The following is a 20601-nucleotide window of genomic DNA, read 5'->3' as shown; positions in this document are numbered from 1 at the left end:
GAGTTATTAACCTAGGAGTCCAGTAGACTCTCGGACACCAAGCTCGGTAACGGCAAGATTCGTTCCTGATTTCGTTACCCATTTAATCACTTAGGCCAGTTCCACGACACTCTCATATCGCATAGAGCATCGAGAATCTCTTTTCGCTCCTATTCGCGTTAACAAAGAGATCCTTCTCGATCGACGATAATAACTGTTAACATGTTTAACATTTATTGGAAAGAGTTGTGAGAAGACGAACAGGCTTCCTATAGACTGCTTCCTTTTCCTACTTCTCCCCCGATTGAAGATGACGTGGGAAAAGCTTCAAGGAAGATTATCTTGCCAGTACAAGAGCAACTGGCCTCTTTGGTGGGAGTGTTAGCGCCTCGTAGGAAGGACGTTGCGCTTCCAATCAAGAAGTCTCGTCCTCTCTCCCCTGCGAAGCGAGAGGCGTCATGCAGACGTGAAGCTTCCAAACATATCGCAGAGGCTTCGGTTTCGAGAGCGAGATCGGGAGAATCTTGCGGAAGACACGTAACGCCAGAGAGACGTGAGACGTCGTCAAGACATGAATAGTCATTTAAAGCTGCTTTTAGACGCGAGGCTCCAACCAAAATTTTGGCGCCAGTTAGGACGCCTTTTGAGAGCGAAGCGCTTCCAGGCGCGAGGCGTCATCCAGACGTCAGCAGCCACACAAACGGGAGGCGTCAGCCAGGACGCTTGGCTGACTAGAAGCGTCATCCAAGCGGGAAGCGTCATCCATTTATGGAGAGAAGCCTGGGCTGTTGGCGCCTTCCAGGACTATTAAAGCGGGGAAGAGGAAGGAATATCATTCCCTTAGCCCCTCTCCTATTAGGAGTTGTCTCCTCCAGAGGAAAGACGTACTGAATTAGCAGCGGAGACTCATCTAGACCCCGAGTTAGAAGTAAACTCGGAGGAGGAGTATCAAGGAAGAGAAGGACTGTCGAACTATAAGGTTTTGACAGCCTTGCTTCTAGAGGAGTATGGAGACGACTTGACTCCTGCCTCTCCTCCTTCTCCGCGCTCTCTTTTCTCGAGTGCAAAGACGAAGAATCTTCGTTTTTTCTTAGAATGAAGCCCGCCATTTCGATGAAGAGGGCTCTTCAGTCTTTAGACTCTTGGATGAAGTTGAAGAAGGAGTTAGTTAGAACGGTCTTCTGCATGCCTCCAGCGAGACTAGCTGGTAAAAGAGGCATTTGATATCAGACGGGAGAGAATATGGGTATTTCTCTTCCGTCTACGTCAGAAGCGGACTTTTCGACCTTAGTTGACGCTTCACGTAGACAAGGTTTGAACTCTGCCCGTATAACTTGGGGCATTTCAGAACTGGACCATCTCCTCAAGGGACTCTTTCAGGTATTGGAAGTTTTCAACTTCTTAGATTGGTCCCTTGGGGTGATGTCCAAGAAAGCCCATGATTCTGAAGGACTCGAACCAGAAGTCCTTCTGTGTATTTTGTCTTGTATAGACAAAGCGGTTCAGGATGGCTCGGTTGAGATCTCCTCTTTGTTTGGAGCAGGTCTTCTTAAAAAGAGGACAGTATATAGTGTCTTTTTAACCAAAGCGGTCTCCCACGCTCAGAGGGCAGCGCTTCTGTACTCGCCTTTGTCTGACTTTTTGTTCCCTTCTCAGTAGTGAAGGACATTTCTCGTTCATTAACTGAGAAGGCGACTCAAGACCTTCTGACACAGTCAGTAAGGAAGAAGAAACCTGCAGACAGCCCCAAGAACACTGTCATTGTCTGATGAGGAGAAAGACCGGGCCTACAACCTGACACAGATGTGCTAGATGCGAACATATAGGACAGATAAGAGTGTCCGATGTGGACATTGCCAGACATCCTCGAGACTCTACCAAGCTCGAAGCTCCGGCAAGTGGGGAGGAGCCACCCAGGCGCGAGGCGCCAGGCAGGCGCGAGGTACCAGCCAGCGGCGAAGCTCCAGGCAGGCGCAAGGCGCCACTCCAACCGGGCGCGAGACGCCAGCCAGGCGAGAAGCTCCAGGCAGGCGCAAGGCGCCAGGCAGGCACAAAGCGCCAACCTGGCGCGAGGCGCCAGGCAGGCACAAAGCGCCAACCTGGCGCGAGACGCCAGCCAGGCGCGACGGTGACCAGCCAGCCCGCGAAGCTCCAGGCAGGCGCAAGGCGCCACTCCAACCAGGAGCTAGACGCCAGCCAGGCGCGAAGCTCCAGGCAGGCGCGAGGCGCCAGGCAAGCACAAAGCGCCAGCCAGGCGCAAGCCAGGCTCTAGGCGCGAATCTCCAGGCAGGCGCAAAGGCGCCCCTCCAACCAGGAGCTTAGACTCCGCCATAGCGCGAAGCTTCCAGCAGGCAGAGGCCCAGGCAAGCACAAACGCCAGCCATGCCGCTAGCAGCCAGCCAGGCGCAAGCCAGGCTCTAGGTGCGAATCTCCAGCTAAGACGCGAAGCGTCATCCAGATGCGAGGCGCCAGTCAAGCGAAAGGTACCAGACAAGCGCTAGGCGCCAACCAAGAGCGAAGCACCAGCCAGGCGCGAGGTTCCTGCCAGGCTTCAGGCTTCAGTCGGGTGAGATCCATTTCAAGAAAGCCCTGGTCTTCTTTGAAACATGGAGATCTCCTAAGCACTTCATTAGTGACTTGATTCCTTCAAACAGCTGAGAATTAAAAGCGCAGGAAGTGCGCGCTTTTGCAAATTCTTGTTCTTTACATAACAATATGTCATATAAGACATATTAGCTGTGTTGTACGGTAGAGGCAACTCTGTGTTGACTTCTCATTACACAAAGGATGTCAAGTTAACCTACGAGAGATCCTTCTCTTTTGGTTTATACGTTTCTGCGGATACGTTACTGGGATAAGGAGCCGACACTGATCCTTAACTTTGAGTTAAAGTTTTTTAACTTAGTGAAATTATTGGGGTTTTTGAAAGGAGTGTGGGGATAACTCTTTCCAATTTGAGCGCGAACCCTCGTGTTAGGATCAGGTGATCGGGATCGGTGTTGCGCTCCTTCATAAGGTGTATTGTCATATAAGTGGATCAGCACCCATTGACAAAGTCCTTTCAGGCTCTGCCGAGTAAGTGGATAAGACCCCTTCGGCAGACCCACAAGAACTCTTGGCCATAGATCACATATCTCGCTAAAGTTTCTTGAGGTGATGCAGACTACTGGGCAAACACCCACGAAGTCTACCACCTATCAGGTAGGAACCAAGGTTTTATTTATACCTACAACATATGTTGTTTACCTGTCTATTCCATATAGTAGCTGTCTCTTACCCTCCACCGAAGGGTGCCAATCAGCTATGTATATATCTGACAGGTAAGTTGATTGTATGAAAATGATATTGTTATGATACAATAAAGTTTCATACATACTTACCTGGCAGATATATACGATTAGGGCCCACCCAGCCTCCCCGCAAGGAGACAGGTGGAAGAGAAAAAATATGATAGAAAACAGGAATGGTTCCTAATCCTGCCACCCAGGGCAGGACGGTAGATCACCTGACCTACCTGCAGCGTGTGCCGCGAAATTTGAATTTCTGTCGGGGACGACGGAGTCTTAGCTATGTATATATCTGCCAGGTAAGTATGTATGAAACTTTATTGTATCATAACAATATCATTTTCCTAGGGAGGACGCTTTACGTCCCCTCTCTCCGCTCTCGTTGCGGTCTTCGCCTGCGTCGTATGACGCGTTTCCTCCACAGAAGAGAGGTAGGACGTCGTCCGAGGACGACGCTGAGAAACGCTTCTCTCGCGCCTCGGAGAGGCAGGTTGCTGTTCCTTTGAGAAGGAAGGAGGCGTCCCCCCGCCCCTCGTCTTCTCGCAGGCGCAGCCCTTCACCGCCTCTCGGTTCTTCTCCTACGAAGAGCATTCTTGCGTCGCTTCAAGACCAATTGTCGGCCTTGATGGCTCGGAAGACTCGCCCAGCAGTAGTTGAGCCTAAACGAAGGAAGGACGCTAGACTGCCTGTCAAGAGGACGAGGCAGTCTCCTTCTCCGTCTCCTCGTTCGTCTCTGTCTCCACCCGTACGTCAGGACGCCTTTGAGGACGCTCGACAGGACGCCTTGGAGGACGCTTTTGATGACGCTCGGCAGGACGTTTTCGAAGACGCTCGCCGGGATGATGTGCTTGACGCTTTGCCTGCGGAGAAGACTTTCGAGAGCGCTCAGAAGGACGCTTTGAAAGCGAAAGCAGGACGCTTGAGCGTGAGAAGTAAGGACGCTCCTCGTGAGAGACAAAGAATAACCTCTCTTGACGCGCAGCGCGGTCAGGACGCTCGTCGTGGTTCGAGCTCTAGAGATCGACAGAAGGTCGGTCGCTTTGAAGAGACTGATTTTAGTCTTCCTCGAAAGCCTTTGTTGAAGGCTAGACCCGTTGGGCGCACGCCCTCTCCAGAGGTTCAATCTCCTTTGCCTCTTCGGGAGGAAGGAGAGTTTAGTAGTCCAGCGGATTCAGTGGAGGAAGAACAGCCGTCAGAGTCGTCAGTCTCCGACTACAAGGTACTGGTTCGCCTTTTACGTTCCTTGTTTGGCGAGAAGTTCCAGCCTGCAGCTCCTAAGTCTCCTCCCTCTCAGTTTTCGTCTTCGAAGTCGAGCAAGGTTTCGGAAGTGGTGGAGATGAAGACTTCCTTGTCCACTAAGAGAGCATTCAAGAAATTGCAAGATTGGATGGAACGTCGGAAGGATCAGGGCAAGTCGACTTTCGCCCTTCCTCCTTCAAGACTCAGTGGGAAAGGCGGTATTTGGTACGAGACCAAGGCGGAAGTAGGAGTTAAGATCCCTTCTTCTTCACAAGGGGACTTTGCTAGTCTGGTGGACGCCCAGAAGAGATCACTGTTATCGTCAGCTAAGATTTCATGGACCCCAACGGAGATCGACCATCACATGAAAGGTCTGTTAAAGACTCTGGAAGTCTTTAACTTCCTAGACTGGTGCCTAGGAGTCCTGGATCTTCAATCTAGGAGTCCTGATTCTTTGAGTCTGGGGGAGCTGTCCAATGTGTTGTCATGCATGGACAAGGCCGTCAGGGATGGTTCGGAAGAGTTAGTGTCTCATTTCGGCACTGCTTTCCTCAAGAAGAGAGCGCTGTTCTGCAATTTTACAGCGAGGTCTGTTTCCGCATCGCAGAAGGCAGAGCTTCTCTTTGCACCTCTTTCGAGCCATCTCTTCCCCCAGGCTATGGTAAGGGACCTGGCAGTGAGCCTACAAGAGAAGGCTACCCAGGATCTCTTAGCCCAGTCTTCAAGACGTCCCGCAGTACCCTACCACGTCGTCGTCTGGACGACCTCCTAGGAAGGTTAAGCCCTTTCGTAGCGCTCCTCCCTTGAGAGCTGCTCCTCGAGGGAGAGGACTTGCAAGAGGAAGAGGTTCCTTCAAACCTAAATCCTCTAAGTGAAAAGAAAGTCCTTCAGATGCCTGTCGGAGCCAGGCTAAAGTTCTTTGCGGGTGCGTGGAGAGAGAGAGATACAGATGCGTGGTCCCTCAAGATAGTGGAACAGGGGTACAAGATCCCCTTTGTGGACCCTCCTCCTCTGTCTACGACTCCCAGAGATCTTTCCCCGTCATATCAAGGGGAGAAACATCAGGTTCTTTTAGATCTTTTGGAACAAATGATCATGAAAAGAGCGGTGGAGCAGGTCTTAGACCTGGGGTCACCAGGATACTACAACAGACTTTTCCTGGTACCAAAGCAGTCGTCGGGGGTGGGGTGGCGTCCAGTCTTGGACGTAAGCAGCCTGAATCTTTTCGTGGAAAAGAAAAAATTCAAGATGGAAACACCTCAGTCGGTTCTAGGAGCCTTAAGACCGGGCGACTGGATGGTGTCCTTGGACCTACAGGACGCATACTTTCACGTGCCTATCCACCCTCTTTCAAGAAAGTTTCTGAGGTTTATGCTAAGGGACAAAGTTTGGCAATTCCGAGCCCTTTGTTTCGGTTTAAGCACGGCTCCGATGGTATTTACCATGATCATGAAAAACGTAGCGAGATGGTTACATTCTGCAGGAATAAGAGTGTCCCTGTATCTCGACGATTGGCTGATCAGAGCATCGTCAGAAGAAAGGTGTCTGAAGGAGCTTCACTTCACTTTGGCCTTGGCGAAGTCCCTGGGACTTCTGGTCAACCTCGAAAAGTCGCATCTGACCCCAACACAGTCCATCGTGTATCTGGGGATTCAGATGGATTCATGGCTTTTCGAGCGTTTCCGTCCCAACAACGACAGCTGCAAGGCTTAGAGAAGTCTCGGCATTCCTGGGGAAGGAAGCTTGCTCGGCGAGGGAATGGATGAGTCTGCTGGGAACCATTTCCTCGCTGGAAAAGTTTGTTTCCCTGGGAAGACTACACCTCAGACCTCTCCAGTTTTTCTTAGCAGACGAATGGAGAGTCAGAGAGGATCTGGATGCGACCCTTTTCATCACCAAATCGGTGAAGAACCATCTAAGATGGTGGTTAGATCCTCGGAAGTTTCGAGAGGGGTTGTCCCTAAAGCTTCTGAGCCCAGACCACCTAGTGTTGTTTTCCGCGACGTTCGGTGTCGGGATGGGGAGCAACACTGGGAGGGGAGGAAGTGTCAGGCACCTGGAGGGGGGAACAGGTGTCCTGGCACATCAATGTAAAGGAACTAGCGGCGGTTTTTCTGGCGCTACAGTTCTTCCAACAAGAGGTTGCAGAGAAAGTAGTCCAAGTCAACTCGGACAACACCACAGCCCTTGCGTACCTAAAGAAGCAGGGAGGTACACACTCCCGTCCTCTGTTTTATTTAGCGAGGGAGATTCTGCTGTGGGCAGATGCGAGACGGATAAGGATCCTGACGAGATTTATCGCAGGAGTCCAGAACGTCAGAGCAGACCTTCTCAGCCGACAAGATCAGATCCTGCCGACGGAATGGACGTTGCACCAGGACGTCTGTCGAGAGCTCTGGAGACTGTGGGGGTGTCCGTTAGTCGACCTATTTGTGACGTCGAGAACAAAGAGGTTGCCTCTTTATTGCTCTCCTGTGCTGGATCCAGGAGCAGTCGCGATAGACGCTCTGCTCTGGGACTGGACGAACCTGGACTTATATGCCTTCCCGCCATTCAAGATCATGGGGGAAGTAGTAAGGAAGTTCGCGGCATCGGAGGGGACGAGGTTGACCCTGATCGCCCCGATGTGGCCAGCGAAAGAATGGTTCACAGAGGTAATGTCATTCATCATAGACTTTCCGAGGACATTGCCCTGGAGGAAAGATCTACTCAGACAGCCCCACTTCGCAAGATATCACCGAAACCTCTCCGCTCTGGGTCTGACTGCGTTCAGACTATCGAAAAACTGGCCAGAGCGAGAGGTTTTTCTAAAGCAGCTGCAAAGGCGATCGCCAATGCTAGGAGAACGTCCTCGAGAGCTGTTTACCAGTCGAAGTGGGCTTCCTTCAGGGCATGGTGTAGAAAGGAGGGAATTTCCTCTTCTCTACCTCTGTGAGCCAGATAGCCGATTTCCTGTTATTTTTAAGAAATGTGCAGAAGCTGGCGGTCCCGACCATCAAGGGATATAAGAGCATGCTGTCGGCAGTCTTCCGACACAGAGGACTAGACCTGTCTGATAACAGGGATCTTCACGATCTCCTGAGATCATTTGAGACATCCAAGATACCTCAGGCGAGGCCTCCTTCTTGGAACCTGGACTTAGTCCTTAGACTGTTAATGTCGAGTCCTTTCGAACCTTTACATGAAGCGTCTCTTAGGAACTTGACTAAGAAGGCTCTTTTCCTAACTGCTCTGGCGACGGCGAAGAGAGTTAGCGAAATTCAGGCCATTTGTAAGAGAGTGGGCTTCAAGGGGGACAATGCTGTCTGCTCTTTGAGTCCCACTTTCTTAGCAAAGAATGAAAACCCGTCGAACCTTGGCCAAGGAGCTTTGAAATCAAGGGTATGACAAGCCTTGTGGGCCAAGAACCTGAGAGAGTCCTGTGCCCTGTCAGGGCTCTAAAGTTTTATGTCCACAAGACTAAAGAAGTACGAGGTCCCTCAGATAATCTCTGGTGTTCGGTTAAACGACCCGATATACCGTTATCCAAGAACGCTTTGGCGTTCTTTCTGAGGGACGTCATTAAAGAGGCTCATTCGTCTTCCACACAGATCGATTTGAGCCTCTTGCGAGTGAAAGCTCACGAGGTCAGAGCTGTTGCAACCTCGCTTGCCTTCCAAAGGAACATGTCGATCAAGGACATCCTTGACGCCACCTTTTGGAGGAGCAATTCAGTATTCGCCTCACACTACTTGAGAGATGTGAGAACGATATACGAGGACTGTTGTTCTCTTGGGCCATACGTTTCTGCAGACACAGTCTTGGGGGCTGAAGGTAGCTCTCTCCCTATCCCTTAGGTTTAGGTTAGTTTTTAGTTGATGTGTTTTTTGGTTGTGGTGAGGCTTTGGTGAAGACCTCCCATCTTTTAGCTTAGTGTTCAGGGGGTCTTTGTTAGTTGGTCAGGTGGTGGTCAGTTGCTTCGTTGCCCTCATTTGTATGGCTCTATGCTCTTGTCACATTGAGGTCACGTCCCCGTTGACAGAGCATTCAGAGCGCACCAGCACTACAGGTCTCCACCTGGCTGGCAACTCTGATTAAGCACAAGCAGGCTGTAGTGACAGTAATCACAGAGTCTACTTTGCTAACAGGTGAGGAACCAAGGTGTATATCATCTACTTAATTTAAGTTTCCTACAAATCCTATTCTGTCTCTTTCCCACCATCCGAAGGTGGGATACAGTATATATATATCTGCCAAGTAAGTCTCATGAACAAAATGTTATTGTTATAATACAATTAAGTTTGTTCATACTTACCTGGCAGATATATATAATTAAGTGCCCACCCACCTCCCCTCAGGAGACAGTGGCAATGATAAAATATGAATAGAAAATGGGAATGGTTCCTGATATCCGCCTCCCAGCGGCGGGAATAGGTACTACCACCTGGCCGCCCACTGCGTGTGCCGCGAGTTTTGAAATTCTGTCGGACTTCGGAGAATACAGCTATATATATATCTGCCAGGTAAGTATGAACAAACTTAATTGTATTATAACAATAACATTTTTCATAACTAACAAACCTGAGGTCTTAACAGTTAAAGGCCCACCTCGAACCACCCCTCTAGCAGTCTAACTGGGTTAGAAAATATAACTGATGGGTCACAGGTAGCCGTGGGCATTCTGGGTATACATGCCCCGTGACCTGGTATAGATGCCATTAGTCCCCGGATCTCACAAGTGTAATTTTAATTCTACGGTTTCCAGCTTGGCGCTAGTAAATCCTAATGTTAAGACCTCAGGTTTGTTAGTTATGAAAAATACAAATTAGTTACAAATTTGGTATTTTATGTACAATATGTATGCATACTCATAAGTGCAGATGAACATGACAGTTATATTATACATTGGAGAAATTGATTAACAGTGTAACTTAACATCGCAATTCTATTTACCGATTATATGAGTTTTCTTAAACTATTCAGTTTCAATAATCATTTTTTGATTGTCAGTATGTAATGGAAATTTATTATTTATCAGTGTTAACAAGTGACTGACAATTATAGATCAAATTCCACTATTCATACAAATATGTGCAAATATAGAAAATTGCCAGCGTGTGACTTGAAAGTCATAGTAAATGGTATATTATTTAAATAAAAAGCAGGAAGTCCTAGTATTAAAAAATTAAGATATCTTCTTTTATCAAACTTTAGTTAGAAAATTATTAATTTTAAACATCTTGTTTTAAAAGTCATTAATAGAGGCTTCTAGTACTCTGGGAGGTATTAAATATTGAATAGTGTCCCGAAAGCTTTCTGTATGGAGATATCTTTAAATTTACTATATGGACATTTAATTGGATGGATTTGTTTCTGCAGTTTATCTCAAATTTAGTGACGATAAATCATCAGTGTATCAAAGTAAATTTTTATAGATCCTATGGGGTTATTTTGCAAGAATTTTGATTCATGAAAATCTAAATATAAATTTGCAATGTTAGAGTTGTAATTAGCGCATATAAGGATATCAATAGATAATTTTCGATCCAGAATGAGACCTGGATGTATACACAGAAGTCGGCCATGTAGGTCAGCTGTGTTGAGCAAAAGCGATGCGCAAAATCTTGATAAGAAAGATTTGGAAATTTCCAATGATGTACCTATTAATCCTTTAAATATGGTAAATGCATGCAGTATGTTTGGATGTCACAATAGATCAAACAGAGACAGCAAATCGTATTACTTAGTCCCCACTGTTGAGAGAAATCAAGGAGATAAAACTCAAAGGTTAGTGGAAGGAGAGCACTCGTGATTTCCAGGATAAACATGGCTAATTTTCTTCTCAGATCACTTCATTAGTGATGACTGTTATTAATTGTTAGTGTAATTAATGATAGTGGTGAATAATTAAAGAATCCTAGGGCATAAATATATTTCACAAAGTAATTCATTAACAGCCACTGAATTCTCTGTCAAATGATAGATAATTTAGAGCTGCTATGAAGCTATTTTGGTCAAATATTTAAAACTTGAAGTAGTGGATAGTGAATTACATATTTGTTAAAAATTATATTAAATATCAAAAGTGCAAAAAATGGGTAGTGTTGTCACAAATTTCCCCGACTAGGTTCTATGTCCCCGGATAGGGTGGGACTATGATGATCTGGCCTTAGATTAAACTAAATTTAACAAAATACATAAACTAAAGGTGGACTTGTGCCAATGGACAACTTACAGAAGGAAACAAACTTAAAAATAAAACTAGTATGGAACTGTGTGTATAGATAGAAGATTTGCATGCAGATTATATAGACTATTGAGACTTTTGATATTTCAGGACTTCATGAATGGTGTTTGTAACAACATTATCCATATGGACAAGGAGAAACTGAAATACTATGGTGGTAATTATGATGCATTTGTTCGCACAAGAATTGAGCAGCTGGAAAATCAGATGAAGCAGTATCAATGGGAACAGGATCAGATTGCTCATATGAAGGTACTGTATTGATTTTTATTGCACTGTTTTTGTGACAATATGCTAAATGTTAATCATTCAATATATTCATTAGGAATACTTGCTGTGGAGGGAGAGTAGAAAGATGAGTTGCTGGTCAGTTATTTAATTGCATTGACCAGTTATTTGCAAATTTCATGCACCCCAATTGACTGAGGGAATAATGTGAAATAATTTTAACTAGTTTCATTGTTTCACTGTGCATTCCATGTGAATCATTTGCCATCATTAAGTGAAATAAGTCGTCTTAGCTGTAGTACATTAGTCAGTTGATAAATACTGGGATAAATGTAATTTTTAATATTTACCTTGTGGATTTTTCTTTGAAATGTCAAAATTAAATTGTTGAGAAATTAGTTATAGCAATTATAGTTTTTTTTCTCTCTAGTCTGTGTCTTCTTTTGGTGACCAAATAGCAAATTTTGATTTTTTGTTCCATGGTAACCAGTTAAGGGGAAGACTTGAGCTATTGAGCACTTTAGTTATTCAGTCTTACCCTTGCCATAGCCATTGAAGTAATTGAAGATATATCCATGCAAAAAAATTTTCCATTGATTACAACTCTAGAATTTCTATTGAAACCCTTCAGTTACTATGCAAAAATACCTTTGCACAAAAGATAAAACATTCTCTTTACAAAGTATGTGATGGAAAAACAGAAAAGTATATTGGATTCCTGTCAAGGGGCATTTGAAGGAAATTAAGTCAATAAAGTGGGTATGTAATTTATGTAAAATCCACTATAATCAAGAATATGGAATTCATTATATAATATAATTTTGTCATCTCTTAGAATTGATCACTTTTAATCCATGGATATTTATTCAAGTCCTTATTTGTAAAGACTGTAAAATGGCTTTTGTGTGACTGGTCAGAATATGTTAAACAATGAATGTCTGTTTTAAGAAACAAATTGTCCAAAGGAATAAAATTTGTAAAAAGCAGTAATTAAATAAAACCTAAACCTTACCATTAATAAAGACAAATCCTGTTGGCCAGCCATATGAGAGTGGACTGTTTACACTAAATGGTAAATTGGTATATTTGGTGTTTTAGCTGGTAATTATTTTTCATAGAAAGTGTGTTCTTTGAATCAGTGGTGATCTTTTGTCTGATTTTGAAAAACTCAAGGAGAGTTTTACACATGATTACAAGGATAGGAAGAGCAGTAACCCTGAGAATTATTTTAACTACTAAAAAGTATAGTTATGGTTTTTTCTGAAAGTGGCAAAGCTTCCATGAATACTGGCTGACTTGGACTTTGGCTAGTTTTCAACCAGCAATGAATTTAACATTTTGAAAGTGAAATCATTATTTCAAGATTTATTATTTATTAATACCAAACATTTAGGCACCCTGTGAATGTTGAAGACTGTTGAATGTGTGGGTTTCTTTTTTTGTAGATTTTGCTTGGCTAGTTTTTGTATGCCTTTCTCAGCTTTGATAATTACCAATGATAATGCACACTATATCTAAGTTAGCTTAGATATAATGTGCAAAACTTCATTATAATGTGCAAAACTTCATTAGGTTAAATGAGAATATACGTACATACATCCAGGCTTACCAATCTTGTGGCTTGTCTAAGAATTCATTACCATTTCTTATAATTAACCAATATTTGTTGTAAGACTGCCAGATATCTCAAGGGAGAACATACCTTGAGGCTTCTCTAGGGCAGTCTTAAGCCTTTTAACCCTTAATGGATGGATTGATTCTCAGGAGTAGTAATAACAGGTTTGGGGTGGTGGATGGATTGATCGTGTAGCTAAACAATATTATGCGCCATCGATTTGGAAACAATCAGGCGGGAACTTTTATACTGACTAAGATCACGAGTGTGGGCAACTCAGGACTTCAGTAGTGCTTGTGACTTGAAGGAGGAATGTTCTTCGTCTCTCTCTCACGTCTTTTTGTAAATTTGCTCGTAAATATACTAAGGGGTTGCTGTTGTTTTTTGTTCTTGTCTTTTACGGTAGTATGTCGGTTGTAAATGTAATTTTACAAAGAATATTGCAAAGAAATATTAGAAAAACATAAAAGTAAAAAAAAACAAAGTTACTGAATTTTTTGTTCTATGTAAATTTACATAATTATTTTTCAACATATGGTAAGAATTTGTTACGTTTTGATATTGTGTGAGCAGTGATTATAATTTTACAAAAATAAATTGATTTATTAGAAAAAACATATATAAGTTGGTAAAATTTATGATTGTCTTGTAAACGAGGCCCACAAGGGGTTGTAAATAGTCATTTTCAACTTTTCGTAGAAGGTGGGCAAAATTTTTTAGAATTTTTTCTCTTTCACCATGTACATTGTATCTCTCTCTCTCTCTCTCCCCGTAAATTGGCCGACCTCAAAGTTTGCTTGGCCTGAGGAGCTGCATATCAATATATTTATCCGTCCAGTAAGGATTAATCCAAGATCTAGGTCTATGGCTTTCAACTTTATAATGATTGGCCATTTGAGTCTCATTTTGTAGATATAATATAGAATTTTACTTGAAGATTTAATACAGTTCAAAGCAAAAGATGTTTTCCTAAATCATCGAGCACTGCCAGTGTTTTAAAAACAAGGGTTTATTGATTCATGAAAAACAGCTAGATTTCATCTTCAGCTTCTTGATGTAATGGGTATTTAGTTTTTTTCTATTTGGGATGAATCTTACAGCTTATATCTCCATGCTTATAGGCAAGTTGGCATTCAAACAAAAGATCTTGTGGTGCCCAGCTGACTGTCTAGCACACCTATTCTCCACCAGGTGTGTTTTGAATGTTTTAGCTTGTCGGAATTCTTTTTGCTGCCATTGTGGCATTTCATGATTGTTTGCTACTATCTCAGTGCTGTACATTTATTTTTCCAAGGATGCTTTCACTGGAATCGAGGCTAAGAACTTCAAGTTCAGTAGGACTGATTATGTCCTGTGATAGCTGGATGTTTTTATTTTTTCTCTCTCTCTCCAAGAAGATACACGGTTTGCTCCAGCTGCAATGGTAAAAAGTAAGCTTGAGAATACTTGTGAGCAAGTAGGTATTTTCAAGGGAATTTTTGATGAAGTTCAATGTTAAAGAGAAGGGAAGCAGATAAATTGCAAAAGCAACTAGTTTGATCAGGTCACCAAGCTGTCATTTGTCCCCCTTCTCTAGGTCCTTCATCTGTAGTTTTTCATACTCAGTCTAGGCTTTTCCTTTGCTAATGCTTTAGTTAGTACTGAGACTCATTTGAAACAGGTGTTTATGCGATGCTTGAACCGTCTTCAGTCGAAGATTCAGTTTTCTTTATCGTGTCCTTTGAAAAGACAAACTCGAAATGACAAGTGCTTTGGATATTCTGAAACAGAGTTTCTTGTTTAGATTGTTGATGTTTTTTCTGTATATTGAACTTTTCCGCGATATAATTGCCTCTTCTCTGTGTCTGCTTAGAGAAGTTAAGTCACCAGCATGGTGTTTGTAGCACCAGAGTAGGGATTTTGTGGAGTCAGCAAGTGTTTTTGGCTCCAGCAGGAGCTTAGCAATGAAGATTGTTAGTTTTTAGCTTGCGCAGTCAAACCTGTTTCAGACGCTACAGGTTGATGTTTTCGTGTTTATACTAACTCTGGAAGAAGTAAGAACAATGCTCTTAATTGTAGTAAAGGCTTATGTTTGATGGGATATGGCAGCTGTTTTGGTTTTTCCTGTGGGTTGCCTTCTAAGTCTGGCGCTCTTTATGATAGCTTGACCGTCATTCCCTGAGCTCTGCTGACTCAGACGATAACTCCACATTCCCTCCATGTATACAAAATGTTATGATAGGGGAGGTAAGTTCAGAGGCAGTAATTTCTTTATTTATTCGATTCAGATAAGGAATATATAACATGGTACAGTTTCAAAATTAGTAATACCAATACGAAGAGAGAGACATAATTTGTACTCATGCTGTTGCTGCTACTTAGCTGTGTTAATGTGAGGATTTATTTATTCATTTATTTATTTATTTATTTATTTTTTGTAAATAGATCATTACCTCCTCTAATCATAACCTGTGTTAAAGTTAAAACGTGTTTAGAACCTGTGTAAACAGAGTTACTTTTGCTTACTGGACTGAGACACATGAATTATACAAGTCATTGATAGCGTACCAGATTTGCATGTAATATTCTTAATTGGCTGTTCTAATAATTATAATCTCTACATCGCATAAGACCTTTTCGTTTTATACTAGCCAGCTATCACATTATCCATGATGTGTCAAATGTATAGTCTCAAAAAGAAAAATTATAATGAAATTTTTGCATACCTATTGGTTACTTTGTATTTGAAAAATTCTAGCTACACTTGTGATGTGCTTGTTATTCAGCAGTATTGTTTGCTTTTACTCCCAGTCATTAAATCTTTTTTGACTTGGAGTAGATTTTTTCTTTCAAGAAACTTAATTTTGTCAGGATGCAAGTACCACTTATTTCATTATATTTATTTATGGAAAGTCATTTTATTTTCATGTTTATTAATATAGATTCTTTAAGTTTTTCCAAAATTTTATTTAGATATTGAGGAGAAATGTCTTTCCAGGTCAGTTTGCTTAATTTTTCTTTTTCATTGTCTTTCAGAATTACATTGCAAGGTTTGGTCATGGCTCTGCTAAACTTGCTCGTCAAGCACAGTCCAAAGAAAAAACACTGGCAAAGATGGTTGCTGGAGGACTGACAGAGAAGGTATCCAGGGACAAATCATTGACTTTCTACTTCCAAGATTGTGGAAAGATTCCTCCTCCAGTAAGTCTCTCTCTCTCTCTCTCTCTCTCTCTCTCTCTCTCTCTCTCTCTCTCTCTCTCTCTCTCTCTCTCTCTCTCTCTCTCTCTCTCTCTCTCTCTCTCACACGTTGATTTTTTTCTTGTCTTGAAGCTTATCCAATCTGCTTTTTCCAAGCTTTTCTTAATTTTTTTTTTTGTTATTAATGTCTCATCTGTATATGGCTGAGCAAATGCAAAAGCAGACTATATTTCCTGGGTTTGGCCTTGTGTGAAACTGCTTCAGGTCGGTAGTTGTCATAAAAAGCATACATTAGAATACATGTGACTTAAAAATCCATAACAGGAAATTCATACTGATGGTTCCAGATCTTCAGTCCTTTTGACTGAACAATGCTTAGATTTTCACAGCAGACCTTTGTTCTGTATATAGCAGCAGGGTTGCAACATGGGTTAGTACTTTGGCAGCTTAAGATTATATATATTGAAGAATAATGGCCAATATCAAAATAATTACAAATATACCATCAGAGAAGTTGATAATTATCAATGACTAAAATATTACCCTATAACTTTTTTCTTGTACATTATGGTTTTCTTTACAGAGTCCTTCAAATACATAAGGCATACAACTACCTTGCTTATTAGTAGGGCCACACCAAGGAGCTTGCATGCCTCCCTTTTAATTAATTTGACAAGGGCTAGAAGTAATCAAAAGAAACAGACACTAACATACAGTTAGTGGAAAGTTTTCATTGACAAATTGACAATGCTCTGCATAATTTATCATTGCAGTCCTCCAGAGCAACTGGAGACTTGTACAATAGAAAGCACTGAACAAATTCCACCTTTTTCAAGGTTTGCATATGTCTTGGTCCTGTCAAAAGAAGCAAAAATTACTTTAGTGGGAAGGGCCATTAAATTCATAATCACTGGCTCCCCAGTTGAATGGTCAAGTTCCCTGTTAAGGAACATGACCATGGGTTAAAAAGCCATGTTCGGCCAGATATCAAGTGAAGTCCAACCTTGTCCCTAGGCAGCAGGTAAGTACCTAAGCAAACTTACACTTGGCAGGAGAGAGTGCCTTTTAGATGGCCTTTCATGTTAATGAGCTTAAGGAGGTAATGGTGTGGTCCCTGTCCAGGCAAGAACAACCTTTTTGGCCTTGGCAGGTGGTCCCAGGTCTTCTGCCACAATGAGGCATCTTGCGTCACCAATTCAGACTTCTTGCTGCTTAGCATTTGTAAAGCAACCATTAAGCTCGGTCACTTCTCTTTGGTGACTAACGCCAATTCTCTCCTATTACTCTCCGATCTTTGTCATTTGCTCCCGCTCCTTTGTTGGGTTTCCTTACTCTCCACTTTTAGTATAGCTTTGGTTTCGAAAGCATTGGCAGAGGTGCTGTGCATCTTGGATGAGTTGTGTTTCAGGTGCATAACTTTTGAGTGCAACTCATTTGCATTGCACTGTCCTCTCTTAGTTTGCAACATGTTTATAGTGTTGCGTGAATTGAAGGACTTACAAGACCCTCCTGAAAACTTAGAATGAAATAATGCTGCTTAATAAGAAAGGGAAGAAAGCAGATTTTCATACATTTGCTGCACTAGTTCTAATCTTGGGTGCCCTCAAGCCTAAACAGATGCTCCTTGAGTTGTTATTACCTTAAGAAAGGAATGTATGCATTTATTCAGGGTTGGCAATGATTAAATCAAACTGATTTAATCAAGTGATTAAATAATTGATTTTTTAATGAAAAAAAATCATGATTTAAAACTTTTTTTTTTTAATTTGAAAGTAAACAAATTGAAAAATATGGTTTGTAGGTTAATAAAAACTTAACATACCTGTGCTACATCTACTATTTATTTTTATTTTAAAAAAATGACAAGTACATACTTTAGGCCAGAACTGGAAACCTAAAAGATAAATCAATAGTAATTCTGTCCTAAAATACATTCTGAGGAAAAGAAGGATTTAAAAAAAAATTAATAAATAAAAAACCAAATAAATAAAATAAATAGAAAAATTACAAAATCACTGATTTAAAAAAAATTTTATATAAAGAAATTTTTAAAAATCACCAACCCTAATAGTCATTACACCTACTAGATAAATGTTAAATAAACTTTTCACATTTTAATCCAGCAATTCTAGGCGACTTGGACTTAAGACTAATATTCATTGTGACATTAAATAGAAAGTTTTTATTAAAATATTATATTGCTTACAAAAAAATAAATATTACTAAAGTTTACTCATGACTAAAGCTGATATTGAGCATTCGAAGGATGTTACTGTAGGTAGGTGGTTGTTACTGCCAACATATGTCTGAATTTTACAAAGTTTGGATTTAAATAGAAGATATTCCCCCAATGTAGTTGCTTTCCTCTTCTAGTCAGTAGGAGGACATGATGGATGCTTAAAAACACAATGTACTTGTAGGTACAGGATATTCCCCATAAAAATTAACATGGCAGACAGACAAGGAGAGTGAGGCTGCATTCTGGGTACCTGCCATTTGAGAGGGTATCATGTATCATATCCAACATTGCTAGCCTAGCAAAAAATTTAATTTCAGACTACAGAATATGGTTTCTGCTCAATTTGAGTTCACCATATTGGCCATCATAAAATCAAAGTGCTGCACTGTACATATATCAAACAGTACATAAAGCAAACAGTTCTAACTCGAGGACTGGCTGTACTAAGAAATTTTGGGTCTTTGTTACTTTGACAAATATCTCAGTATCTCATGTGGGAGCCCAGGCCCCTGAACTGTTAAGTTTGGAATACCAGTTTTTCATTCTCTAGTAGTGATTTTAACTATCTGAACCTGGCACTCATTTTGTATAAGTGGTTGCTAAGGATAGATTATAGTTTTTGTTTCACGGTTGGGTTATGTAATATCTTATGGTAAGGTTGGTAAAAATTTCACATACCTATTATCTTAATGCAATATCTTATAGAAAGGTTGGTAATAATAGTACATACCTATTATCTTAGTGCCTTTATGGCCCCATTGAAACACAAGGGCTGACGAGTAATTCTTTGAAATATGTAAGTTGAACAGATGAAAAGTTTATTAAAGCAAGATTTTATAAAGGAAATGTGAATACATGAGAAAAAGACCTAAGTTATTTCAGTTTTATGAAAAGAGTATCACTATATCGAAAGATATGGCAACAGCAAGGGCCACAAAGTAACAAAGATAGCTGGAAGTTGGTGTTAAAACTGTATATTCATTGTTTTTATTTCGTTTTTACATTTAACATACAAGTAATATACTACTTACCTGTGATAAAAAGTTATTATTTTTTCATTGTCTTTAGGTAATCATGGTTCAGAATGTCAGTTTCCGCTACACTGAGTGTACGCCGGTGATCTACAAGGACTTAGAATTTGGTATAGATTTAGATACCAGATTAGCCTTAGTAGGACCTAATGGGGCTGGTAAGTCGACATTGCTAAAGCTACTGTATGGTGACCTAACTCCAACCAAAGGCATGATCAGGAAGAATTCTCATTTACGAATTGCACGATATCATCAGCATTTACATGAACTTCTAGATCTAGATGCTTCTCCAATAGATTATATGATGGCACAGTTCCCAGCACTGAAGGAGAGAGATGAGGTAAGAAATTTTTATTTGTTCATACACGAAACAAACCTTCGGTCTTAACATTAGGATTTACTAGCGCCAAGCTGGAAACCGGTAGAATTAAATTACACTTGTGAGATCCAGGGACTAATGGCATCTATACCAGGTCACGGGGCATGTATACCCAGAATGCCCACGGCTACCTGTGACCCATCAGTTATTTTTCCTACCGCCTTTAAGATAAGACGTGTTACTGTCTATCTCATTTAAAGCCGGTTTTTCAGTTTGCCCGTTCTTTATCCATTTCATTTTTTATTTTTTCATTCCTTTTCTTTCTCCAAGTGTGATCAGTGTGTGGTAAGAGTGTATACGTGGTATGATGGAGAATTTTGCCTCAACATCGGGATCGTCTACCGCTTCGAAGAGGAGACAAAGGAAATGCCCAGGAGTCAGTGGCTTCCCTTGTTCTAGGTTCCTAACCTCCGGTGTCGACGGATCCTCATCCAACGTGTAGTAGGTGCAGGGAAAACGTATGTACGGTTACTAATCCGTGTTCTGTTTGTCGCGGTTGGTCGGTGGAACAGTGGAAGAAGTTCTATGGGAAAAGCCAATACAAAAGAAAGGGGGTGACGCCATCTTTGGATGACCAAACCTTACCGGCTTCTTTTGTATCGTAATAAACCAGCTGCTCCATATGTTTCTCCACCTGCTTTTGAATTGTCTCATACCCCCTTCGGTTTCTCCTAGCGGTTCTGTATCGAAACGTCGGGAGGGGCCTTGGGTAATTTTATGATAATTTGCACTCTCCTTTCTTTCCAGCAAGTAGAGGGGGAGATCCGCCATCTTTGTTCCAGGCTCCTGCCTACGCAAGCGCATAGGTTAGATGGTACGTGGTCAGCGCTAGGCCTACCAGGCGTACCAACCTTGGATGGTCTGCTTGCGCATTATATGACGTCACGGTTCCAGCAGGGTCCGGCAGCGCTGAATGTTCCTCATCCCCCAGGCTTGTAATTTATGGGAATTAATGCCGCTGCTTCACCATCCCACACTCAGTATTTACAGCGATGCAGAACGTGGGAGGTAATTTGGCAGCAAACGTGCGGTTACCAGCGAAGGAAACCTCTCAGTCTCTCCCCCTACGAGAGGGATGACGTCACAACATACGTCCACACTCTGAGATGGCAGGCGTGATGACGTCACAGACCGATTCTCGGCCTTTTTCGCGGCTCCCAGACGCTAATACGCCTTCTGATCCGTCAATGCAAACTGTAAT

At 42.0% G+C, this 20601-nt stretch overlaps 1 protein-coding gene across 1 annotated transcript in view; it reads left to right on the top strand.

Annotated features, from left to right (window-relative positions):
• Positions 1-20601, top strand: part of LOC135220573 (ATP-binding cassette sub-family F member 2-like) — a 74000-nt gene that overhangs the window by 37771 nt on the left and 15628 nt on the right. The window contains exons 6-8 of the mRNA XM_064257816.1: positions 10822-10983; positions 15590-15754; positions 19059-19361. Of these exons, the coding sequence (XP_064113886.1) occupies positions 10822-10983; positions 15590-15754; positions 19059-19361 (630 nt within the window). The remainder of the gene's footprint in view (positions 1-10821; positions 10984-15589; positions 15755-19058; positions 19362-20601) is intronic.

This window comes from Macrobrachium nipponense, chromosome 2 (genome assembly GCF_015104395.2).
Source record: "Macrobrachium nipponense isolate FS-2020 chromosome 2, ASM1510439v2, whole genome shotgun sequence".
In the NCBI taxonomy this organism is placed as follows: Eukaryota; Metazoa; Arthropoda; class Malacostraca; order Decapoda; family Palaemonidae; genus Macrobrachium; species Macrobrachium nipponense.
Note: the sequence above shows the minus strand (reverse complement) of the source record. Positions and strands in the feature narration are given on the sequence as shown.